This window comes from Paramormyrops kingsleyae, chromosome 5 (assembly GCF_048594095.1).
Source record: "Paramormyrops kingsleyae isolate MSU_618 chromosome 5, PKINGS_0.4, whole genome shotgun sequence".
Lineage (NCBI taxonomy): Eukaryota > Metazoa > Chordata > Actinopteri > Osteoglossiformes > Mormyridae > Paramormyrops > Paramormyrops kingsleyae.
Window position 1 is genome coordinate 19,563,156 of NC_132801.1, and position 27,502 is coordinate 19,590,657.

Here is a 27,502-nt window from a genome sequence, read left to right on the forward strand (position 1 = left end):
GACTGTCCGAAAGTACCTTCAATGAGATTACGTCACCGAGAGAAAGGGGCGGCGACGAGTGGCCTATTTACGCTGAAGACTTTCACCACGAAGTATAGGGGGGATTCATTGCCATATCTAGCAAACATTTCGCTCAGCACCACAGTAGTGTATTTTTGGATTCGGGGGAAGAATCTGCGACGGAGAATGTTAAATGCATTATACTATTAAATGGTAAATCATTCATTTTGACTACCACGCATTGTTATAGGCCAATTTAAACTGGATTTTTGTGCAAAAAGGCCAACCCATATTTTTTAGGTACCCAGTAAAAGGTGCCGTTTCCCATACTTTTTATAGTATCTATAATATTAATTACACTCCTAACAACTACCGTACAAAGGTTTGCATGGCATGTGGACTATGAACGGTGATGCTGAATGACAGACCCATTAGCCAATTATTTGCTAAGAAAATCCGACCAATATCCTATCAACAATGTTTTTGCGAGGTTCACTATTTGTGAATTTTTACGCGTAGGGGCGGAGGTTTAGCTAAGTCTCCCTACCGTAAAAACCGTAAAATAGTTTTCTGTGAATTAAAATGTTATTGTGCTGTAGCATAATGACAGTCACGTATAGTCACTAAAGTGCAGATAAAAAGGTAATTGTTTTTATTTCATAGGCCAATTGTTTGATTATTCTCGCATATTATTTATGTCTATTTATATCTAGTCTGGCTGGTTAAATTAGACAAGGCGACAATGCAGGTTAAAATGTATTAAAGTAAGTTCTATTTTGTTTGATTCCGTCGGCAATGCAATTATACGGTTACATAATCATGCTTTAATGCCTATATATATAAGAAATATAATCATGTCGTGCTTTAATTATACTTGGGTTGCGTAACGATATACTAAATTAACTAAAGGCACTTTTGCGGAAAACATTAATTGAGCACTATGATTTAATTAAAATAATAAAGGGTATCTAATATAAGTGTATTAGCCCTATTGGCAGTCATCAATCGCGCCTGTTTGGCGTTTAAATATGACCTCGTCTGTGTATGTGCCAATATGAGGTGCGTACCGAGTGGGACCGTATAACAGCACATGTTCTGCAGTATTCTAAGTCATTTAGTCCTGCTTGGATGGATAATGTATTGCCTTTTGAAAGATTGTTTGGTTGAGAAAAAATAAATGTAAAGTGATAAGATATTTATAATTGAAATTAGCAGGGTGGCTTAGTGGCTAGCACAATAGCCTCCAGGGGAGAGCTTTACATTAGGAGCCCCCCTTAGGGCATCTCATGTTCTACCTATAGCCAGAGCTGGCCCTGATAGCCTTGCATCTTCAGGACTGGGGGGGTTGACTCCCCCCTAACCTTTTGTGTTTGCATGGTCTTCCTGTGGTTGTGTAGAAGCTAATGTGCGGTCATAGTGTTATAGTGCAAATGGCTGCCACAAATCACTCACATGCTAATCACTGATTCTCGTTGGAGTTAGCCCTGATTAAAAAAAAACACAACAAATAATACAAAGAGCATCTGGATAGATGAAAAGTGACATTTAATCCATGTTTTCAATAATTATTTTTTTAATACCTTGCAAACACCGAAAAACAGAAAACTAAACAGGAATGCTTCTGCAGGCATGAGAAGAAAAAAAGTGCAGTCCATGTGTTGTGACTTAGGAAACTGTCTGGATGTAGCCATTACTGTTCATTCAGTCAGTGTTTCCTGAATCCAAAGCCTACCTTAGGAGTCACAGAGGCCAAGGCTGGTCCGTAGAAGAGCACTTCAGGCGATTAGATTACTCAGACGCTGCAGGAACTGCTAATCACCCACACACACCCAAACATAAAAAATGATCAACGTCAAAATGACAGGTTTTTAATCACATTGTGGGAGACATTTGGTCCCCACAATGTAATATAAACCTACCCCCCCCCCCAACATACACACACACTGCAAATCAGAGGTGGAAAGTGCCGGTCAAAACTAGTACAAATACAGACCAAGATTTTATTTCAACCAACCACTTGACTGCTCTTTGACTTTGATTCTTTATACTTAATTGGTCTGGATTTGTACTTTTTGGACCAGCATTATCCAACTTGCTGCAAACTATTCACACTGTCCATGTATGTAGCCACGGTAATTGCTGAGACACTGTACTGTACCATAAAACTCAAGTTAAATATTTTGTTTTTTTATTATGACTTGGTCAATATCCATACTCCGTAATTGTTACTAAATATTTTATCGGGATTTACATAATTTTTGTTCGAGGCTGAATATTATTTAAACCCTGCATTTTTCATTGAAGTCTGGAACAGAAACTACTAAAAAGTGTTTTGTGTTACAAACAGGAAATTCCCTACTTGGCCAAATACCTATAGTAATTATGAAATAAACACAACACAATATTATAGCACTCATCTTTTTAATAAGGCAGGTTGAACTGCTGTGTTTTAGCAAAGATAAACATGGACCACAGGAAAGACATTTTGAATTTCATCTTGTTAAATAACACTTCTATAAGATTATTTAAATAAATAATGCATTGTCAGTTATGTATGCGACTATAACGGCAACAGAATCCAGATATCAATTCCAATTCTGTTAAAACATTTTTAATCTGTCATGAAACCCATCACAAATGTATGCACCAATACAATGACAATAATATCTAAGCAATAGATCGCTTGATGAACTGCAGCATGCAAATCTGCATCTGCCCCTTTAGTGTTTTCATCACATTTCCAAAGAAGTTCAGACCAAGAAATGAGAGAATCGCTTAACTATGTTCTGGGCTGGCAAACTTCCCTGGTTGAGTGTAAACAATCTAAAATATTTGATTAGAAAAGTCAGACTTCAGGACATACAAGTACAGACTTTTATCTGAAGGGAGTATCTACTGGTATTTACAGTAATGTTCTCAATAGGCAAAAAAGATATTTATGATATATATTTTTATTTTTTATGTTCCCTTTTCAGTGTTCCCAACACATGCAAACACAATGCATGTGGGTGCATTCAGACTACAACACAGAAATCAAGACGCAAATAAGTAAACTATACAGACTGTAGATGCAGGTGAAGTCCCTTCTGTAAGTACCCCTATGCCCTTCTGTAACTCCAGGTACATAAGTACTGAAAATTAAACTAAACAAAATAGTAACCCAGCATAAAAGCAAAATTCCCCGGTAATTAAAAAAAAAAAAATACCGGAGTATAGAACACTTACAACCCTATTTCACTAAGATTTTGCAGGCAATGGAAGGGAAAGGGTCTGTAAAAGCTGGGTTGCAATATGGCAAAAAGGGAAACTGGAAGATATGCTGAAAAGCACTCCCTCGAGTACCTGTGAGGATGCAGTGACCTGCTAAGATTTGAAGAGGTCGTGCTGTAGGGGGCAGCAGAGCTACGGTGTTGACTGAACACCAAAGCTGGGCCAGGCCAGTCCGCTGGTAGGCTGATGCTTCACTCTGGGTATGTTACACAGCAAAGAGGGTGTCTTCGTGCACCCCCGTTTTTTTACGCCCACCGCCGGTCATGTGAGCAGGAGGGGCAGGATCTCCAGCGGAAGGCGTCGGTAAGCTAGGCATCATCTCGGCAGCTTTGGCCCGCTCCTCTAGAAACTTGTCAAACTCTGGAAAAGCAGGAGGTATATTCAAACCGGCGTTTTGAAAATGTGACTTATGCCTTCGTAAAAGCACTCAAGGAAAAAAAAACAAAACAAAGTATGACGATGTTCATTCATACCTTCACTCGTGACTCCTTCTGCTTCATTGCCCTTCTATATACCAAAAAACAAAAACATATATTTAAAATGTTCTTACTTTGTATCTAGGTTTTAAAAAGACTGTGAAACTCCCTGTCTCAACTTTCAGCTGACATCTGGGCTGATATGCAGGCCAGACAGCTCTCTGGGGACTGAGGACCACTGGGCCACTAGCTTCACAGGTACAAACACAATGCAGCTACATCTATGAGGGAAGCACAGAGCTTATTTACGGCACAAGATGTGTCCACATTTCCCACATGGACTACCATGGCATTCAGTGAGATGGACAGGGGCCTCTTCTGACACAAAACACTAATAGTTATTCTGTAATGAAGTACTGTCCTGTACACTTTATTCAGCTCCATTCTACTGAGCTTTATAATGGGACATATTTCCTCAAGCAGGATGTTGGTGCCCTGCTGAGCTAAAATAACAAACAAAACATCAGAATACTGGCACATGATTTCTGCATTTGTCTGAAATAGTAAATATTACATTAGTAAATGGTGATTTTTCAAGGGCATTTATCTTTAAGGGTATGTACCTTAAAATTGTTAAACACCTTGGTTTTTTTATGTTAAGAAAATGAATCCCCAAATATACAGTCTCATAGTATTTATAAAATTACTCCCCAATATACAGTCCTAAAGTATGTTTTAAATTACTCTTCAATACACTGTCCCGTAGTGTGCTTTATAAAACTCCCTGTAATACTCCCCTAAATAGTGCCCCTTGGTAAGTTTTATAATACTCCCTGATACACAGCCACATGGTATGTTTTAGATGAATCCCGACAGACAGCCCCTTGGTATGTTTAATATTACCCACCAATGTGCAGTCCTGTGCTATAATTCATACTACTCCCAATACACAGTCAGTAGCCACTTCATTAGCAACACCCAGCTGGTGCGGAGCAGGGCCCACTTTCACCGTCAGAATCGTGTAGATGAGGCGTGCATTTATAGAGGTCTTTCTGTAAATCACTTTTGTACTGAGCCATTATTTTTGCACTTATGACCTTCCTGCTAGCTTTAACGACTTCTGATCGCTCTCGTTAACAAGGTGTTTTTGCCCCCTTTACTGCTGCTGACTAGATGTTTTTTTATTGCACCATTCTCTCTAAACTCTAGACACTGTAGTGCATGATAATCCCAATTTGATGGCTGTTTCTCAGGTGCTGATATCTCCATATCTGGTGCTAAGAATCACAGCAAATTAAAACTCTCTAAGATCACACTCCTTAGCCATGCTAATGCTAATGCTTAGCTGCACAGTAACTGAACCTCTTAACCCTGTCTGTGGGTTCTATGTATTTAGTTCCAGCCACATAAGTTATTGTTTCCAGAAGCAGACTGCATGTGATATTAAGCAGGTTTACCTAATAAAATGGCCACTGAGTATGCAGTGCTTGGTACGCTTTATACAAGCTCCTAATATACAGTCACATAGTAACTTTATATTATTCCCTAGGTATGCTGCATGTTACTTCCCAAGACAATCTAATACATCAACTCATCACTTTCAGACCGTCCATCGGTGACACGCAATGTAAGCACACACTTCATGAAGAAATGTGCAAACAAGGTCAACAGTACAAGGCCAAAGCTGGACAATTAAAACTTAAAGCACTACTTGGCTCTAAATCTTACATCTACACAAGCAGGGCTACTAGATCTACAGCATAAGAGCTTTACAGCAGAACAAAATGTATGCAAAACCAATTAAACATAACTGGTGAAACATAACTGAAGAAAAACTACAATGGCTGGGGAAGAAATAAAAATAAAAGAAAGATGCGAGGTAAAATAAAGCATAAAAATGAAGGTAAAGAAGTCTCACCACATCAGCACAGAGCCACTCCTCTATGTCATCCATGACAGAGGACTGAGCAACGGGGATCTATGGGGCAAAGCCACGGACAAACCAAGGCCCAGGCAAGCCAGACAATTTCCCCCAAAAGAAAACAAAAATACCGGAATTTTAACAGAAGAATATGGACAATGATTTGTTTTTTTAATCACAATTATTCAAAGAAAAGCTAAAGTATTAAAATACCACCCACGCCGGCACACGACAACAGACAGCGGCATCACATACACGCCTGTGAGTGGAGGAAGCAGAAAGCCAGAGCGGTGATGCATGGCATGCGGTGAGAGCGGAAATGGGCAGAGGAAGCAAGAGACATTCTGGGAGAGCTAAAAGGCAAGACAGAATTTAAATACTGCACTCAAGTTAGGAAAAAAGGGGTGAGAATTGGATATGAAAATGGGTTCCCTTTGAACCCAAACCACAGCTACAGCCAGATGTTTGTTTGGACAGCCCAGAAGCCCCAAATATAGGTCGGTCTGTCTTATATGACTAAAGCAACATTACAATATATTAGAGCACCTTCCTTCTTCCCATGTAACCCAGCGTTATGGAAGATCCATCAATCTACCGACCTCCATATTTTAAAAGAACACTCATCCAGCCTAAGTGCATGTCTTTGGTGGGAGGAAGCCAACACAACACAGAGAGAGCAAGCAAACCCCACTCACACTGAGCAGAGATGGGATTCAGACCCCAAACGCTTGAGGTATGAGGCAACAGTGCGACCCACCGAGCCAAAGCGCCGCCCAGATAAAGAACGTGTCGCATGTAAATCTTCCAGGATATTCAATTCCTCACAGAAAAAAGGATGATCTCTGTCAAGTTCCACTGCTAACTATCACTGAGTGACTGCAGGTTATCTATGCTACTATGGACACACTGTTTATTAGGACAATGATTCGTCTTTAAATTATGCTCATCCAGAGAGAGACCCTGAATTTGTCCCTGCTGCTTTAACTTCTTTAAACTCTTTTATTACTTGGATGAAATTGGATGTCTGAGTGTGTAGAACCATAATCTGAGAAACATTAAATAGGTCGGACAGTCCTGAGGTATGTCTTTTAAAATGTCTTTTACGCCATCAGCCCACATCCGAAAGCTCACCTCCAGAACAGCTTATGGCTTTACTAAAAGTACTCACAAAAACCAGCAGTACCAGCGATGGGATGTAGATGGTTCATGATGTTCATTAAATAAAGAAAAGGAAACACCTGCAACCTTGACCCTCACCTAATTAGCAGCGACAACAAGGCAGCAGCCAGAGCACAGGCTACACATGGTGGAGAAGCTGGAATGGCGATCCAGCGACCACACTGTGTTTAAAGCAGCCAACTAATCACAGTTCAGGGTAACTCAGGCTTCCCCTGAAGCAGGATTCTTTGACTTAACTTTTTATATTTTTACAGAAAACACAAAAATATAAAACACACATGAACACTCAAATTTAAAAAAATCCTGTTTTTTCTAGTGGAGTATTTGATTTTTTACTAACGACTATGAAGTCAGAACATGATAAACTATATACAGTGGGTACGGAAAGTATTCAGACCCCCTTCAATTTTTCACTCTTTGTTATATTGCAGCCATTTGCTAAAATCATTAAAAAAAAAAAATTCCTCATTAATGTACACACAGCACCTCATATTGACAGACAAAAAAAAGAATTTTTGAAATTGTTGCAGATTTATTAAAAAAGAAAAACTGAAATATCACATGGTCCTAAGTATTCAGACCCTTTGCTGTGACACTCAGGTTCTTTCCATTTCTTCTGATCATCCTTCATTCATTCATTTGAGTCCAGCTTACATTACATTACATTTACACTTTAGGATGAAACCTAATTAGCCTTCCCAAAGCCACCAACTGACTTAAAAATGGCCAAATTACAGGTAAATGTAGAACCATGCTTTTATAAAAAGAAAGAAAGAAATATCTTTTAACTCCAGTTGGTAATCTAATGTATAGCCAAAAAAGTATAAAAAATAAAAAATAAAAAAGTTTGTTTTCCAGTGATCATCAGATATAAAGAAACTTGTTGATTCTGGTACTTATCTGATATTAAAAAGATAACATTGAAATTGCATACTTATATAAACTCAAGCTTCTGTGAAATTCGGCATCCATAATTGTTTATGACTTTTATTTAAAAAAATGCAGTCTGCTGCAATGGAACAGGCTGTTATTTTGACGCTATCAGATGATCATACGGTAAGTGACGAATATGATGGCTGACATGAAATGGATGCCAACAGTAAAAGGGATTGAGCTGAGAGTGTGACACTAAGTGCCATTGCCACGACTGGAACAAACTTATTCCTTAAAGATTCCTCAGCAAAAGATTCAACAACACATTATTAATGAATCAAGAAAACGGAAAAGTGGTAGTTTAACGACAAAGCACTCAACTGTGATGTTCATCCAATTGGCTTTTCACTGGAAAACCGAGTTACAAACCAATGTGACATTAATGTTAGCATAATAACAAACTTCAAAGACAAAGATTAGGCTATAGCATTATTTATATCATTTAAAATTTTGTGAAATATGCATTTTATGTAAAAAGAATCAATGTGGTATTCAATGGGCAACAGATTTACTGCATTAAAATTTCCGTATTTTTTTAAGTTGAATTTATAAAATGCTCTTGGGATGGAAGGTAAAAAATCCATCAACCTGATAGGCCAAATGATGAATTCAGAGAAGTGCCAATTCCAAGTGAAGAATGACACCTGACCTGCAGGGTCAGGCCACTGGCTGTGCCGCCGGGCGCCCAAAGTGGCATCGCTGCAGCACTGCCAGCTCTCCCTTTTACTGTTTAATATTGCCGGATTAGCAGTGCAGGGGCACAGTGAGGGGGGGGGGGAGTGGTGACATGGACAGCAGCGCTGGTGAACGTCTCACCATTCCTTGGGTAATGAGCCAGCTGTCTATTGGCTCCATGTCTGCGTTACCCCCTTTCAACCTCCGCTGAATCAACAACACAAAAGGCCATATACACATGAAGCAAAAACAGAAACCCAAAATATGTATATCCATAACTATTTTTATATAAAGAAAACAAAAAGTTGGACTGAACATGTAAAAAAAAATGATAAAATGTTATGATAGAATCGAGATAGAAAATCCATTTCATGAAAACATTTATCCAAATTAAATTGTATTACATGATAAGAACTTTCCTAATCAATACATTTATTTATTTAGTAGACACTTTTGTCAACATACAAGTTGAGGAGAGCTTGGGGTCAGAGAGCAGGTTCAGCCTGGCATCTAGCATTCCGGGGGCAGTTAGGGTTAAGGGCCTTCCTCAAGGGCCCAACAGTGATATGGCTACTCTGCCAGGCTTGGGATTCGAACCTACACCCTTCCAGACACAGATTATAGCATACTGACCTGCACAACACCCTAATCCAGCCAGATATGAACTCCAATGTTTTCAGTAGCTGACGTTTACTAAGATACCCCCAGAACTCCAGAAATGTCTTTTTCTTTCCAAACTTTTCATTTCATTTACAGAAACACACATAAACACTTGTTCCACCCTCAGGTTATATAAGCACATAACTACAAATCTTCTGTGGTTTGTGAAATTTCCAACTAGGCAATTTCAGCTGAGTTTATAAATTAATGTAATTTAACTTCTAGGTCCCTACTGTACACTCAGATCTAACTGCACACCCTGACATAGTAAGCTGTAAGGGGATATGGACCTTGGGCATAATGTGTGACCGTTTCGGAAGGATGCAATATCAGTGCTTTAAGGTCTGTCTCTTTCCAGACTTGGTCTTTGCTCGGCAGAGAAGGCATATACTGCTGTGGAATCCCCAATCCATTTCTGAAACTTCCGAGAACTTTATTCCCCAAACGCAGTTAGTTTCTACAGTTCACCATTACAATTTCTGGAAGAATTAGTCAGAAGTTCAGAAGAACAGTACACCCATGTTATACCCAAACCCAGATCATAAGAATGTCAATATTTCATTAGTACCACACTACAGATTCTGCATACGCTTCACTTTTTAGTAGTGTTAGCTGTAGCTGTGAGTCGAGAGCTGAAGTTCACGCCACGCCATAGTAAGTCCATGCAGGTCAAGGGGAGACACAGATACTTACAGCTCTGAGTGCACTTACCCCTTCGGCGCTCTGAGATCTGATGTCCCCAGCGGACACCTGAGTATCTTCAACTTCTGTACTGCTAACAAATAAATGGATAAATGAGATGTCCGGCACGTGTGCTTTTGATCTTGTATGTGCCATACTAAGTTAATAAGAATCTCCACTTCAGGAAAGGCAAACCACTGAGATACAGAAGGTGGACAAAAGAATGGAAACACCACATGGAAAATGCTTTTATTATTCCTCATTAGCTGAATGCAAATAAACAGTAAGGGTGCTTTTCCACTGCACCAGGCACTTGGTAAGAAGGTACCAAAAGTACCAACATTTCAAGATGTTGGTTCTCCACTGGCATAAAAACTGGTAACGGTGCTGAAAGACATCACAACATCAGGCAGGGTATTTTGTACTGAATTTGAAAAATGGCTGCAGTACAGTGGTACCTCGGTTCTCGAACTTAATCCGTTCCGGACTCCGGATCGAATCCTAAAAAGTTCGAGTTCTGATCGAATTTTTCCCATAAGAAATAATGGAAAACCAATTAATTGGTTCCCGCCCCCCCAAAATTACACCTAAATATGTTTTGTTTTTTTTTTAGCATTAAAACACAAAATGAACAGGATAAAATAAAAAGAGCATTTTTTTCTTAATGGCTTCCAAAACGCCCCCTCGTTAACCTCATGTGGGATCCCCATGTGATCAGCTGTTTCTGGTTGTTGTCATTAGTCCTCTGTATTAAGTCCGCGTGTCAGTTTGTTTCCCCAGTCCGGTCATTGGGTGCGTTCGACTTGCTTACAGCGCTGGCTTAAAGCAACGCATTCTGATCCTGACGCAATGCATTCATTACGGTTAGATGCATTGCGTCAGCTGTTCAACAATCAGGACTTCGATCTGTGAGCTTTCAAGGCAAATTGAGGTTACCCCCCAAAGGTCCGAAGACACCAAAGGATCAGTAGACGAGTTACAGGTGCCTCAGTCACAAAAAACTGCAAAATGAATGTGCAAATGGCATTTTGCTAAACATGGGCAAACTGCATTGAATTTCATCTGGATGGTTGATAGGCTGTAATTCAGCCTCAAATATGACCTCAAAAGAATTCCTATGTAACCAAGTTTCAACAAAACCTACGCCATCATTAAGTCTTATGATTGCTCCACATGATCACATAATGGCCAAGGAACATGAGGACATTTTCCAAGACAGTTCCCTTCTGATGTCCCCATATTCCAAGATGGTCATGTCTCCAGATACACTGCTAAAAAAATGAACGATGTTTTCCTAACTACCAAGCTTTCTATGACCTCCTCAGTCATAATAATCTAAACACCATTACATGTTCAGGAGCATGCAGATTTCCACTTCCTTTATCCCTTAAAGAACTGGAAGCTTTGAAAGGTCCAACATTCCACTACATGCAATTCAGGACTTTTCTGTAGGAAAAGGTGGCTCTACCCCTTGATATTGATAAATCTCTAGCTGTTTCATTATTCTGTTCGTGACCTGTTGTTACATACAGAAAGGCAGAATTCATCATTTCTCTTACAGTAGGAGCAAAACTGGATGTAAAAGTCTCTTACTTTTTATGTTGCTGTGGAAGGGTGCCAGTCCTTGTCTGAGCAAACACATCAAAGTCATCCTGCGGGTTATAACTTGGAATGGAGCTCAAAGTTCCGCTTACACTGTCTGCTCCCATATCTGGAGACATCACAAAAAAGGGAGTAATGCTAACTGGATCCAGAATAGCTTAAGCACAGAGATCACTGTAAGGCTTTCATCACTTGTTAATAGATGTTCCTCACTCTCAATTATCTAAAGAAGAGTGCTAGTTACGGGTAGCATAACTTGAAAACAGTAACTCTAGATCCGAGAGCCACAGACAAGTGGCAGTAATTTGCCACCCATCTTGCACTAATGGCTTCTAAAGATGCATGGACAGGCAGTGTGGAAGGCTGCTGCCTTACCGAGTCCAGCAAGCTGTGTAGAGAGGGAGGGCGACGCCGAGGCAGGGGGTGCCACCAAGGCAGGGGGCGCCACAGAGGCAGGGGGCCCCACAGAGGCAGGGGGCGCCACAGAGGCAGGGGGCGCCACCGAGGCAGGGGGCGCCACAGAGGCAGGGGGCGCCACCGAGGCAGGGGGCGCCACCGAGGCAGGGGGTACCGCGCTCACCCTGGGGCTGACCACTGCCGGGGAGCCCGGCCCCAGGTCGATCAGGTTGTCTTCAGTAGCCTCGCTGAGGACCTGTGAGCACAAAGGCAGGGACAGTCACAGGAGGAATCAAGCACGCGTCATCACTGGCAGAAATGGGCTCTCTCTTTAACAACATACATGCAACTTCTATTCACTGACATTTGCATTTTATTACAACTTTAATGAGAAAAATATATTATTATTATAATAATAGCCTAATTACATAGGATGGGTATTACAATGACAAATAAACAGTAATAGCATATTAAATTGGATTTTAAAATCTAGGTAAAATAAAAATCTCAGACATAAAATGGCTTTTTATAAAAGCAAATACCCCCTAACCGAGTACTGGGTAAGCAGTTGGAGGGTAGATGGAAGGATAAAGGCAAATGGGGTTTGAATGCAGTGCAAAAGTTGAACTGAATAACATGCATTGTATAGGAAACTTCATTACAGGAGTAGCATAACAGCTGTTAATGCAAATTTCTAAGCTAGAAATGCATAAATATGCTCTGTTACTTCTCATTAGCTGCCTGAAACTGTAAAGAGTCCTTAAAAGCACTTGTCAGACTGCTTTTAACTTGCTAAACAGCCTCATAAACATAATACCACTGGAGGGTCGAGTTCTCTGCAGACTCCTTTAATGCTGGCAGACACTGGTCACATGCTGCTGATGGGCCTGCTGGTAGGGAGGCAAAACAGGAACCGGCAGACCTTCATTTTTGGGAATCACATAATAAAAAGATGTTTTTTTTTAAACATACTGTGGTGTCAAATTGTAATGGTGGGCAGGAGTGCAAATTCCCCATGGGTCACACACATTTAACGCAGCCAACCGGCACGTGTAACAGTAAGGAGAAGCGAACTGGGCGAGGACCCTGAAAATGCGCACATTAACGGCATTTCACATCAGCTAATAAACTGCCTTTTTTCCCCCCAGATATTTCAGTGAATTTTTTATCTCATCATCCAGTCCTGCTCTCTGTGCCTGTAGTTAGAGATACTGGCTTTTTCATTAACAAGATGTTACCCAGAAGGAATGCAGTAAAATCTCAGCCGTTCTGCTAACAGGAGGGCATCCTGATCAAACCTGGGCTTTAAATAAAAACTTTAGGAAAAATATAGGAGAATGGCTTGGGATCGATACAGTAGTGCATCGCATTGGTAATAACACTAACAACACGTGATGCATGTTTACCAGCACTAAAGTGGCCTCATCCAGACATGTCCAACCCTGATCCATAAGAACCAGCATCCTGGGGGGTTTTGCCAATACATTTTAATTACAGGGGTGACTTGCTAACAGCTGACACCCCCAGGACTCCCCCTGGCTCTTGAGGAGCAGTGATAGGTGCACGGTCGATACGTTCAGCTGCAGCGCAAAAATGCAGTTCTTGTGGTGGTAGTGTGGGGGGTGGGAGGGGCAAGCACTGACCACTACACGAACCATGCAGTGGAACTGTAAGTCTGGAGCTGAAACTGTGTCCTCAATCTGAAAACTGGCACACTCACACTCAGTAGATTTTCATGACCAGCAAGCATTGCCACACCTATCAGGACAGTGTAGTTAAACTGGTGACGGAATTTATTTTTACATTATATTTGCCTCTAAAGGTCACCTGATGTCACCTTAAGATTCATGAGAAACTGTCAGATAAGTTAACGGTCATCTCTGGCATTCGAAAGTAAAAAAAAATGAGTCATTGTTTGGTCATGGTTTGTTTTGGTATTACGTATATGTGCTAAACGAAGCAGCTGCAAATCCACGTATTCTGCGGGGGGGGAGGGGGGGGGGACACAGACAGACACTGCATCTTTAAGGAAAGGCTGAGGGTCATTCAATGCATGCTGCATACGGAAGCAGGCCGTGATGAGGCGCGTCTGTGCATCGCGGAGAGGGCTGCGGCGACGCCCGTAATCAGGGTGGGGGCCACGACAGCTCCAGTATTCTGATCAGGACACAGCCTCAGCTCCTCTGCCATTCGGAAGAACGCCCCAGCCATGGATGTCCTACAGACTCGTCAGGGTGTCTGAGGTCGCCACATAAGGACACTTCGATTTTATCAGTAGGTCCGTGGGAGGCCTGCGGTTCCCGGGGTCTGTTTCATGCGAGTTTGCAGCAATGGCAGCAGGCTTGGATGCGGCATCAGGGTGTGCTGAAGAGCTACTGACATTCCCTGGTGCAACTCCTCATTCCCAAATACAACAACATAAAGAATAATGTTTGTACTTGCCTGCCTCAGCTAGCCATAAAAAAAAAACAGAAAAATAAATGGCTTTACATGCTGATTATTGCCCCATGCATCCAAAGCGGGTCACAGTGACCCCCATTACTAATGAAACTGAAGTGACACTCATGGCTGATATTACCCGACGAAACATTTTTAAAGGGACAACCAGTAACCAGTAGATGTCAGACGATGACAGAGAAAGACCATATAAACAAACCAGTCGTACAAACACACAAGAATTTACAAGCAAACTGGTGTTTCGTTGTGACTCACCCCATTTTTGCCATTCTGAGCTGTCCTGCCTGTCCGGTACCTCTCATACCTGACAGACAAAACAACTAAGTAATTAACCTATCAACTGTACACAATCAAAAATAATTACACATATACATAAAGCCCATTTCCTTTGTTCACGATAAACAACTGACACTGTCTTTTGGTTCAGTGTGGCTTTTTTTAGCACTAGACAACAAAGGTAAAATGAATTAATACTGCTACTTAAATTTATAAATAATGTTATGTATCACATAATGCAAAAGATTTTTCTTAAATTCTAAAAAATACTGACATATATACAGGGATGTGTAGTTCAGGTCCAGAAAGTAAAAATCCAGACCAAGATTTTGTTTCAGCCACCCAGTTCAGTACTTTATGCTCAACTAACTGGTTGAAACAAAATCTTGGTTTGAATTTTCAGAATTTTCACCTCTGTGTATCCAGTAGCTTATTTCTGCATGTGTTTAAAGGAGTCGGATGGGACAGGTGGGGAACCTGGCACCTTTCGTATCGCAAGAAGATGTTGTTGAGGTCATCGTTAACATGCAGCAACTCCTCCGTAACAGCCTCATTGGAGACGCGCGAAATGAGCTCCACAATCCTTTGCTGCATGGCTCTGCAGGTGCGGTTCAGCTCCTGCACACAGAGAATTCCCTAAACAGTCACTGAGGGAGAAGCAGCGACCCTGCAGATTTACGGTGAAATTAATAAGGCAGCGATCTAGTGCAGCAAGATCTTCGCAGTTTCTGTAGCATCTGGCATCCATGTGAACCATATAGTAAAACCACTTCACTTTTTAGATAGGCAAACAGTGCCCTCTGCTGGCTGCCATTATAGAGAGAGACACAAACGGCTGTTTCATTACTCAACTTCACACTACAGCCATAACCAAGTCCATAAATATGCAGTCCACACCAGATGCCTGTTCACAAAATAAACATGTCATATGAGATAGTTTTAAGCTTAAAATGTCACATTGACAATAAATAGGAGCCTGAAGCAAACTAAGTTGGCATGAGTGATTTTTTTCTTTTTTTAATAAAGGGCACAACTTGGAGAAAGTGACAGAGGAACTGGTCTCAGACACTTTATGTACATCCACGGCCTTGTACACAATGGTCAGTGTGTATTCTAATACTTTTTAACATGACACCTAACCTGCAGAAGGTCGTGGTCTGAGGGGTCCTCCTGTCCGGGTACCATCTCTGTTAGCATCTCAGACATCACCTTGGCATTTCCTCGCACAATGTCCAGCTCACTGCGCAGCCTGGTGATCTAGACAGAGACATGGGGGGCATGTGAATGCCCGTGTGAGGGAGGGGAGAAGCTGTGACTCCCGGAATCTACTTTGTCGAGCAGGGAAATAAAATAAAAAGAGACTTCTCTCGAGGAGCTGGGCGCCCAATCGGGCAGGTGGGCGGGGGGATGCAAATTTGGTGTGATCACCAGCGATCAAAATGGGCGACTCGACACCTTTCAATCATTCGGACAAAATGCGGCCAACCCCCAATTAGCAGTAACATTAGTAGGAGAGGGAAGAATGCAAAGACCTGACAATGACCGTCCCTGGAAGCGGGTGAAGAGTAAGAGCTGTTCTACAGTGACTATGGATACAGGAAGTACAGCAAGCAGCTCATACTGAAGCCTTGATGCACCAGGTAAATGAAACCTACACATCTGGGTCTTGGTATACATGTGTGCAGAGAAGACTACCTGTTCCGAGGTGGGACAAATGGGTCCAGCAACCTCTAAACTTGGCATCTGCGGTGCTGAGTAGGGAGGGGCTGTGGCCGTGGTGGGCTGTGAAGAGGTGCTGTACTTGTGGGTGGACTGGTCCCCATCAGAGACCTGCTGCAAGCCACACAGCTTTAAAATAAAAACACAACAGTCACTCTTTTTTCCCCCGGTTCACTTAATCCAACACTCATTCAAATACGAATGGAGACTTTTATTCAGTAAAAAACCTCCTATACTTGCTTATAATCTTAAATGCAGTACTTTCCCCATGCTGGCCATTCTTGTCCCCAAGGAACATGAATTCAAAACCAAAAGCATATTTTTGCAGTAACCCTAAACACATACGGTCTAGACCAGTGTTTTCCAATCCGGTCCTCAGGGACCCACAGTCGATCCACGTTTTTGCTCCCTCCAAACTCCCTGCCAGACAGTCCACATTTCTGCTCCCTACTGGGAGCTGGGAGGAAGCAAAACCATGGACTGTCTGTGGATCCCCAAGAACCAGATTGGGAAACACTGGTCTAAACTGTACATTGTGGTCCTGCTGTTGGGTAGATGTGAACCACAGGGAGTGCAGCCGAATGACAGAGCTTTGCAGTCCCAAGGCAGACAAGTGTCTCACCCGCTGCGGGGTGTGGATGGGAGACAGGGCCTCCAGGTCTGCACTGGGGAACTCAACCCCCTTCCTCTTCAACTCCTCATAAGTGTGCACCACGCCCGTGAGTTCCGGGCTGCTCCTGAAAGCATCAGCCCAAGCCTGCATTGAGAAAATCACACAGGATGTACTAACACCTCCATTTTGTTGAGGACACACCTTATTTAAATTGCCACCAAGGGGTAAGTGCTACGAAAGCAGCTACACTACATAATGAACTTTGTTGTTTATTTCAGGGATTTGGCCTTGTTTTTATAGTTTGAAGCGTGCATGAGAAAGCTGCTTGCAATGTGGGGAACCACGGAGCTAAGCTTTTCAGAGCATCTCTTTAAAAGAGTAAAACTGCATACCTAACAGATTTCATTATTATTTTATGAACAACCAATCATTTGTATAGGAAATTCAGGCATGACACATCTTGTACCCACACTTCTTTCTAGCTTGGCATGATGGCAAAAATACTCTTTTATGGTGCTTTTTTGAGAGAACAGCAGCATTACGCCACATCGCAAATGAACTTTACACAAATAACTTGACTGCCAGTTTTTAAGTAATTAACATGCCTGCTGTGTGCAGCTGAAATCGCACATTTTCAAATTAGAACCGTGCATCGTCTAGCATAGCAGCTTTATACAAAAAGCATCGCGGTGGTTTTACCAAATATCCCCCCCGGGGTCAATAGTCTGTCTGTCTGTCTATCACATGGATCTATCGATCCATTTGGTATTCAAAGTATGCATCCATTCTGAAAGACCATAATGTTAATATAATTACTATGTTTTAGGCCATTTGAATGAACTATTAATGGTACATGCAGCTCATATGATGGACATCAGGGTTAGTTTCACTTTCACAACCTTACAGCACACATTTGTAAGATGATACAAATGACAGTATGGCACCCGTCTGTTTTTATCATACAGGTCAGTTCAGGTCTTATGGCGTACAGATCTGCAATATCACATAGAAGCACTAAAGTGTGTAAGAAAATAGCACATCTGTGGCCTGTACTACGAAGGGGGGTTACTGGCTTATCGGATTTAAGGTACCACAGTTTAAATGGACTTCATATTCGTTCACTTACATTTTGCCCAGACTACCTTAAATCCAACAAGTTACCCCAATAAGCCAGTAACCCTGCTTCGTAGTACAGGCCACTGAGCTGTTCCAGGATATCTGACCTTGTCGTTGTAACTAGATATAGAGTAAACTTGGCCACCGTGTACACTGGATCCCCCTGACCTCAAAATGGCGAGCGGCAGACAACCAGTTCAGATATTTTCAGCCTGCTTTTAATCTGCATCCATTCTGCTTGTCCTCCTAGGAAGACGTAAGTCTACAGCGACCTCAAAGGGTGACATGGTGTTTATTTGAAGGTGCTTAACTGCACTGAAAAGTACACGTTACACACCCTTCTAGCATTTGTCACTACAGACAGCAAGGAGCAAGATCCAAGTCCCTTCATACCTTACCAGGCAGTGACACAGAAACATAGTATATGCCAAAAAAAATTCTGTTCCTGACAACGTGAAATCCCCCATTCTCCGTGTCATTTTAAAATCATTATAACTTGAACAGCATTTCAAGCGGCTCAGTGAGTAGCACTGGTGCCTCACACCTCCAGGAATGTGGATTGAAACCCCACCACCGTGTGTGTGGGATCTGCACATTCTCCCCATTTGAAACTCATGGCCACTCTGGGTTCCTCCCAAAGACATACACATAGGCTAACTGGCATCTGTAAACTGCATGAGTGCCTGTACCCTGATATGGACAGCCAGCCCATCCATATAAATTTTGTGCACCAAAGGAAACAAATTTTATTGCTTCCTTTTTACCTGGATCAATGCCAGCACTTTGTCTTGGACTATAGAGGGAGGGTTGTTTTTTGGAGAGATTATTTTAACCAGGACACCATCGACGAAGTCCCGACTTGTGACAAGCGCATGGAAACGGTGGCCGCAGTTTTTTACGCATGTTTCCAGGACCTGGGAAGGGAAAATAAAGTTGAAGTCAGACAAACTTCAAATCGATACAGAAGCACGCTGGGTTTTCTCAACACAGAGCCATGATATTCAGAAATTATTTGTGCTAATATTCAGAGGTGTGCCTCTTATATACACCTTATTCAAACCAGTCTTGACAAGTCATCCTGGCACAAATCTCGCCGAGACAAAGCCACAGAGCTTTAATGGTGAGATGGAGATGTATGCGACCCAACCCTTCACACCAGTCTGGGACACTCACTGTCAGAGCGAACATCACCTCCCGGTAGTTCCTGTTTCCATTCAGCCTCTTCTTCAGAGCCCGTATGGCATCCTTGGGACTACAGGAAGAAAGAGACGGCTCAGAGTAAACTGTGGAAGCGTGCAGGGGGTGGAAGTGGAGTGGTCTGGGGTATTCAGATCCAGGTTAAATTACTGAAAAGAGGAGGGAAAAAACTATATGACTGTATCCAGGTTGAGGCAATGCATACTAGTAAAGAAGGTCAAGCGTCTCATATGCGGAGTAATTATGTCAAAGCAGACTGAAATGACAAGGACAACCTTATAGGCCAGAGGTCCATGAATGAAGCTTAGTGACTGAGAAGAAAAAAAAAACAGATGCAAAGAGTTACTTTGCCATGTATCAGTTCAAAGTAAACAGCAGTTAAGGGTGGGGGGGGGCTAAAGGCACTTGCCACACCCACAAATGTATAGAACTATGGGAGGGTCAGACGCTAAATGGATGACAAGTCAAGGTGTGTGTGAGAAACAATCCAGAAGAGCAGGTTCTCCTCAAGCGAAAAGAAATCAGGAAAACAAGAGCCACAACATACTGGGATATAAAAGAGCATGTTGGACAGTGTGTTGTGTTTCAGGCAGCCACTGATAACTTTGATAGATAATAATAGATTTTTTAATATGTTGTAGACTGGCATCATGCCTAGGGTGTTCCCTGTGATAAGTTGCAGGCTTATTACAACCCGGCCCTGTATAAGCAGGAGGATGTGCAAAAGGAAGATATATTTGATAGATTTGATAGTCTGATTATATGCTATCAATCTCATAAAAGGCCCACAACTACTTTTATTTACCGAGTACCACACTGAAAGGGTTAAATACAGCACGTTGAATAAGTCGAATAGAAATGTCTCTTTTCTTACACCATTGACAAAAACTCGACATGTTGCGAAATGAAAGTTAGTGCAATATGTACAAAACCAATAAGGGAGCAAGAGAAGCAGTTAGAGAAGACCCACCACCCAATGAGGCCTTAACATTTGAGTAATATGAAAATGAACAACACCGCTTGGCAGTGCTGTTATCCAAAGAGGCATTTGACTCTGTTATTCAGCCAAATAGTTTGGCTACCCATAAATAAGACAAGGGGGACAACAAAGCTTAACATTGAAATATATTATCTCAAAGTCAGTCCAGAGCACTGAGAAATAAAAATGGATAAAAACCCTGCAGATTTATTTCCCAAATGTATTTCCCTAAAAGAATAGTCATGGGAAATATTCATTTTAAATTAAGAAAATGAATAGATTATGTAAATAACTGTACATTTTGATGTACAATTAATTTTAGTAAGAAAAGTGTACAGTACTCAGCAGGGACTGCCCTGCAAATACAACAGTCAGCTGAAATGATACTCTGTCACAGTCTGGAAACCCTACCACGTTACTCACCCCTCCTCTTAGCACAGTGAGCTGAAATGATACTCTGTCACAGTCTGGAAACCCTACCACGTTACTCACCCCTCCTCTTAGCACAGTGAGCTGAAATGATACTCTGTCACAGTCTGGAAACCCTACCACGTTACTCACCCCTCCTCTTAGCACAGTGAGCTGAAATGATACTCTGTCACAGTCTGGAAACCCTACCACGTTACTCACCCCTCCTCTTAGCACAGTGAGCTGAAATGATACTCTGTCACAGTCTGGAAACCCTACCACGTTACTCACCCCTCCTCTTAGCACAGTGAGCTGAAATGATACTCTGTCACAGTCTGGAAACCCTACCACGTTACTCACCCCTCCTCTTAGCACAGTGAGCTGAAATGATACTCTAAGCAACAGTCTGGCAACCCAACCATATATCTTGCCCTTCCTCAAGGCACAAAGAGCTGAAATGTTACTTTATGCAACAGTCTGGTAACCCTACCATGTTACTTGCCACTCCTCATGGGACAGTGAGCTAAAATGTTACTCTAAGTGACAGTCTGGCAACCCTACAGTGATACTTACCCCTCCTCAGTTTCATTGATGATATCACAAATCTCCATATTGAGGGTCCAGTCTTCACTCTGCAAGGAGCCATCTGTAGCCTTTTCTGAAACGACACAGACAGAAACACATAGACACACACACACACACACACATACACATATTCAATGAGAACATGGCATATGCTGGGAAAAGCAAACTGAAGATTATTCTTGACCCAGTTACTAAAGACATCAGAATACTCAACAACTTACATAAAATGCCTTTTCCACAAAATCCCTGGAACGGGCATGTTAATTGTTTCTAAAATGGTTTCTGAGTAATTTCTCTGTGCTGTCATATTTGTTCACAAGAACATAAAAGAATATGCAAGGAGGGTATAACATCCATACAATACCCCGCTGTAGCCACCTGAGAATGAGTCAAACTGCCTATTAAGAGGTATTTAAAAATGACAGGGCCACAAAAAGGCTAGAAGTGTGTAGGAGAAATGCTGTATTCTTATTCATTTGGTATGTTTTAAGCAAGAACATAACAATTCTCAAAAAAAAACCTGTGCAAAATAAAAAAAAATTAATCACAGCTGCAGAGATCTAGGTAGAAAATAAATATGTCATCCTCATTAATCTTTTCAGGGACGAAATAAACAGTGATCAATATGAAGTACATATGTTTACCGAACGAAGGCAAAGCAAATTTTCTGACTGAGGTATAACAAAAAATTGTAAGGGCTTAGGCTTAAAGCCATACAACTGCTCTGTGTTTGCAATACACAATTATGGTGGACATGCATTAATTTTATTCATTTTTTTTGTTTGTTGAACCGCAAAATTAGACACTTGCATTAATTAAAAACTGCTCATTGTGGAAGGATATCAGCACATTTACCAGAAAAGTCAAGTGCAGTGACCTAGCTTACACAGCCCATGGAGAGCCACACGGGAGTCCGCCCTACCATCTCTGCAACAGCTAAGCAGTAAATGACTACTCTGTAAAAGGGAGACCAGGGTATTTGGACAAAAACGGAGCAGACAGAGTGCTGTTTTATGAGCAACCTGCAATTTCTCCAAGTGTTCAGCTGCCCTCATGAATAAATATATATTACTACTTATAAACCATATAACAACTCCAATTTTACAGTTAAAGAGTCTCACACCTTGACAAGTCCTTTCACGTAGAACATGCAATTAAACACACAATTCCAGTTAAAATATAAGTACTTAAAAAACTTAAAAGCTACGACTTGCAGTCTTGCTGTCATCAGAAAATTTAAAATGTAAGAAAACAAAACTTGCAAGATAGGCTAGGTAACATAAATGCTATTCCCGCCTATGGAACACATACAGCCAATTAAACACAGTGAAAATGTAGCCCCAGATCTCTTGTAAGGAGGAACTGCAGCATGTTACTAATGAAAGGGAAATGGCACTCTATTACCTGGGTTGTTTATTTCACATATGGATTCCCAGAGGACAATTCACTCCCATTGATTGCACAAATTTTCCATTCAAAATAAGACTGAAATAAGTCATACACTAAATCATTCTGAATTGATGCTATTAAGCCTACAAAAGGAAAAGACGATCCAATGGCTTCTCTAGAGGTGTCAACACCTCATACAGATAATGGGGCAACATGGCAGCTCAGGAGGTTGCGCTGTTACCTCACTGCTCCACTGTTGGGGGTTTGAATCCTGCTTCTGGAGGTACAGTTTGAATGCTCTCCTCATATGACACAGGCTAACTGACATCTCCATATTACCCATAGTGCATGAATGTGCGTGTGTTGGCCTGGCTGTACCCCAACCTCATGCCCTACGCTGCCTGGGACAGAATCCAAGCCCTCACATAACCCAGACTGGCATAAGTGGTTAGAAGATTGATCGATGGATATTCATAAGGAACCATTAGGGAGAGAAAGCATACATTCAAGATGAATTTGTACGCAGGTGGCATTCCAGATCAATGCCACTATTCTACATTGGAAAGTATTACAAATTGCCATCTCACTATTGGGTCAACAGTATAATGCATCACAGTAAACTACTGGTGTGTATAATTAGGAGAAAAACTCACGATGATTAAAATACCACATGTAGAAAATAGCTGGTGGCCCCAAGATAGCTACCACAATAGACATCCCTCAACCATGCAAAAAAAATTACAATAGCTATAATTTGCCACATTTTGCAGTGGGGGGAAAAAAACTAGCATTAAGATATTTTATTTCCTGACAAACATTTTCTTTTTACCTCATCTATATCATACTTACAAATAGTGAACTTTTATAACTAAAATACCAATTTGATATTTTAATGTAAAATGCATACAAACACAGACTGTAGATTTCCAATAAGAACTTCAAAATGCCCCCCATCATTAAGGCCTAGTAAGCTGCAATGTTAAGCCCAAAACTTGCACACATGGAAATCCTCACAAAATTATTCTGAATATATAAATTGCAGTTGTTTTTTTATTATATTAGGTTATTAATAAATACTGTTCTTTTTAAATGCAAAACTCTCAAGCCAAAGGCAGACACCGTTATGCACACTGCCCATTTAAGCAATTCAGCTCCAAAGTCCCTTTCTGTTTTAGGCCGAGTGCTTGTCTTTCATGCCACAGTGCAGTGCTGCACAGGAAATGCTTCAATATAAAAAGATCACGCTTCCAAAAAGTACTACCAGGTAATATGGGAGGAAAACATTTTATGGGGTCAGTGGATACACAGTAAGATCCTGAAAAAAACTATTCATAACAAGGTCAGTTTCTATGTAATTGTAGATCTGTTTCTTTTCATGCAGTAGGAGAATGGGTTTGTTAACGCATCTTTTCCTGGCTTTAAGCGTGCAAAAAAAAAATGTTCTTCCTGTATGTCAGGAGATGTGTACGAGTGTCTGTATATGTATTACGTTGTGGGGACCAAATGCCCCCACAATGAGATAAAAACCTGTTATTTTTACCTTGTGGGGACATTTTTTCAGTCTCTTAAGAGGAAACTCAATTTAATAAAAATCAGTGACTGCAAGCAGTAAACCATAAGACATAAAAGTCATGTATTTTGTTTTGGTTACTTATGATTAAGGTTAGAAGTTAAGGTGGTCATAGCTGCGATTAGAGTTTTGTCCATGAGAATGAATGGAAGGTCCCTACAAAGATACGAATACAAACATCTCTCTCTCTCTCTGTCTCTCTGTCTGTGCGTGTGTGTGTGTGTGTGTGCGTGCGTGCGTGCATGCATACATGCATGTGTGGATGTTCTCCAATGGACTGGTGATCTGTCATTGCCTTGGTGCACTTTTAAAATAGAACAAATGGTGGGTATATAAATTTCAATAACTATGCACAGGCAGTATGCTCTCTGGGAGTTAACATTCAGCTTTTTGCAACCGGAAAATGAGCAAAATATTTTCATTTGAATTTTAATGATTAATTAAGACTTAAAAAAAAAAAAAACATTGAAATCAATTTTCTGAACAGAGCAACCTTATTACACAGTTCTGTTACTATAGGACACAAATCATCTGACCAAGCCAACATGCATTTGCACTTATGTTTCATACCCTTCTACTGATGAGGATGCAGCCCAGCAAAGTCTAGTCATTTCACCTCCACTAAATGAACATAGAAGCTTGTTGAGCAGTTAGGGACAACACGAAGCAGGGCAATACAGATGGCACTGCACATGGTCAGCTCTGCAGTCATAGTGAAGGAGGTGAAAGACATATGTTGTGTCAAATGAAACAGGAGCCACGCTGACTCATCATGTGATTACACACGTTAATTTACCATAAATACAGCAATGCTTTAACTTCAAAAACATACAGTCCAATATCTTCATTCAGGATTTTTTTGTATGATGTACTGAACTAACATTAGAGCTCAGCAAAAATACACCAAAAAATGAAGTTAAATCATTTACAGTGTCACTCTCCATGGATATGACGATTATTTTCAATATAAATTACAATGATTTAGCAATTTGAGATGTAAACAACTGATGTAACAACAAATGGACAGTTTGTTATTTTTTATCAGTTTTATTTGACACTGGTACTTTGTTTTATAATATAGCAAATGATTACATTTCCATGGCAATTTTTTTTTAATCTAAGGGTGCAATATGTTAGGACAGCTCTCTGCACACCCTATAAATATTATTTAACACAATTATGTTTAGATAGTATTTAATATGGGTATTTCACAAGAAAATTAGTTGAGTTTGCATTAAAGGTTTTCTCACTTTGCTGAAAAATATGCCAAAAATACCATAAACACTGTCATAGATTCAATTTGACATCTTTGTTTTGGGTAATAAATAGCGCAAAATTATGGTATCATGACGGTACTATCGGGATTATCAAAACAAATCAGAATTTCGAACAATATTCCCCAAAATGGATAGGAGGGCAAATCCTTTAAAATGCATGTGGTAATGTCTGCTCTGAATTTAATGCACACAGAAGCAATACAGTGACACAGCAATCACTACCACTACATTAATGATGCATGAAAAGAAAGGCCATGACCATTCGGATAAATTATTTCAGTGACAGTGAAACACTAAAGAATCTCACCAGTTGAATTTCAGTAATTACTTAAATCTAGTTCGGCACTACAAGATAAAAAAAAAGTTAAGAAAGACAAAACAGACCAAATACCCAGACCAATATAATGAGACCGGTAATACTGCTTTTTTTCAACTATTGCATGCATTGTTAATAATTTGAATCACCATTCCCAGAGAAATAATCTCAGTATCAAAGCTCATAAAAGTGAGCAATAAAGGAATACATACAGTCGTATTCTAAAGTTATAACTAAATAAACTAATGTTCTAACTTGGCAGCTTTGTATATTAACAGGGTGTCGTTTTTTCCAGCTTTGATGTGTGCACTGATTTTTCTGAGGGACGGCTAAGGACAATATTTTTCCATCTTCTATCCAAGTTCAACTAGGACACTTTTTCTATTTAACTATTCGCTTGTGACGAGAGGTGGATTGGAAAAAAAACCTTTCAGTAATGACGCATTAGAGATAAGATCAAAATCAAAGCTGTCAGTCAACAAAAACATTGCCGTGAAAATACACATGACCAGAAATCGCTAAATGCCAACTTGTCCCCGCACGGAGATGCCTGTCTGATGCGGCGTCGCCTAGCCTTCAACGGCGCTAGCAAGCTAACACTGACATTGAAATGTGCCAGTGAATCGACATGTGATCGCAACGCGAAAGGAAAATGTTACCTTTTGTCATATCCGAACGGACAACGTATGTTATTGAGCGTTTCACCGCCCAACGAGCTAACTGGGTGTTTACCTATCGCCCAGGACGCAAGCGTCTGGGTTGCTCACGGCTACCGAATTAGCCCAATGAGTTGAGACAGCGGCTGAATTACCTCGCGTGTCAAAAGCAAAACTAAGTCGCAAATACAGCTACAGTACATTTCATATTAAACTAGAATAATGTTACCAGACCATCGTGCAAAATGCACTCACCTATGCAGTGCCCCACAGGAGTACTATACGGATTCCCCAATAAAAACTCCATCTTGATGACAACAAACAAATCGCACTAACTAACGCTCCCTCGCGGACAGTACCATCCAGTCCAGCCCACTATGCGCCTCATTGGTTGGTAGTGCCGTGACGTCACTGGACAGATTTCGCGTTGGTCGTGGGTTAAAAGAATCCTACGGGGACCGCTTGATTGGTCCAGGAATGTGGTTTTGCGGTACTGGCGCGTCATTTTCCTCCCCTTCTTTGGAGCGCAGGGATGGATTAAGTGCCTTCTGGACGAGTTCCGAATTGTCAATGCTGTTACTTTGAAAAAAAATTACCGATCACGTTTGTGATTTAAAAAAAAAGAAAAAGATTACCAATGATAAATATCGGAATGTCTACTGGTAACGTTTGCTGAAAACTTTACGTGACAGTCTTTATAACTGTGTAGCTAAAAATGTCACTTTTACTCGGTCGTATTTGAAATAGAAAAATGATAAATTAAATATTAGGGAAACCTCCCAAACAAATTACTTCTAATTGGACTAAAGTATTATAGGAATTCATAAGTCCAGGTTCCGCAGCAAGGGCGTAGTTAGAGATGAATGGATAGGGAGCAGTGTCTTTATTGGGGTGATCGCAAAATATTCATGACTTAAGCAAATAAATACGCATTAATGGAGGGGGGGGAAGACAGGTACATCGACGCTCCTGGTCCGCAGTATCAGCTCAAGAGTATTTGCGTAAATTGTTTGACTAGTAAAGTATATGTGCCCGTACAGTAAGCCTAATGCTATTCTTTGTTGACCAGAAAACTTTTTAGCTAGCCGTGCAGGGAACTGAACTGTTTAATAAATGCAGACAGCAAAAGGTAGTAATTTCGGTATGTTTTCCAACTAAGTTGTAAGATCACATGTCATACTCCTTATAACGAATAAGATGCTTTGTATGTG

The 27,502-nt window shown here is 40.9% G+C and overlaps 1 protein-coding gene across 8 annotated transcripts; it reads right to left on the reverse strand.

Moving 5' to 3' along the window:
• Positions 1 to 2,404: 2,404 nt before the first annotated feature.
• tom1l2b (target of myb1 like 2 membrane trafficking protein b) lies at positions 2,405 to 27,499 on the reverse strand. Of its 8 annotated transcripts, none has more exons than XM_072712338.1 (16): positions 26,547 to 27,499; positions 21,072 to 21,156; positions 19,088 to 19,166; positions 18,679 to 18,828; positions 16,808 to 16,942; positions 16,162 to 16,314; positions 15,607 to 15,723; positions 14,951 to 15,084; positions 14,446 to 14,494; positions 11,713 to 11,989; positions 11,329 to 11,446; positions 9,766 to 9,826; positions 8,536 to 8,601; positions 5,605 to 5,664; positions 3,744 to 3,777; positions 2,405 to 3,630 (listed from the first exon to the last, which is right to left on the reverse strand). In XM_072712338.1, exons 1-16 carry the CDS (start codon positions 26,596 to 26,598, stop codon positions 3,476 to 3,478), a joined length of 1,725 nt encoding a protein of 574 aa, XP_072568439.1. In that variant the 5' UTR covers positions 26,599 to 27,499; the 3' UTR covers positions 2,405 to 3,475. The 8 variants fall into 8 exon arrangements, with proteins under 8 accessions (XP_072568439.1, XP_023664987.2, XP_072568445.1 ...); XM_023809219.2 differs by having other exon boundaries at positions 9,766 to 9,829; XM_072712344.1 differs by lacking the exon at positions 16,808 to 16,942 and having other exon boundaries at positions 9,766 to 9,829.
• Between the last annotated feature and the right edge of the window lie 3 nt (positions 27,500 to 27,502).

Coding starts and splice junctions, on each gene's coding strand:
- tom1l2b (XM_023809219.2), bottom strand. CDS start 26,598: ATGGAGTTTTTATTGGGGAATCCGTATAGTACTCCTGTGGGGCACTGC. Junction 9,830..11,328: donor CTTCCACAGCAACATAAAAA/GTAAGAGACTTT, acceptor TTTATTTGTTAG/CAGTACAGAAGTTGAAGATA. Junction 3,778..5,604: donor AGTGGCTCTGTGCTGATGTG/GTGAGACTTCTT, acceptor TTTGGTATATAG/AAGGGCAATGAAGCAGAAGG.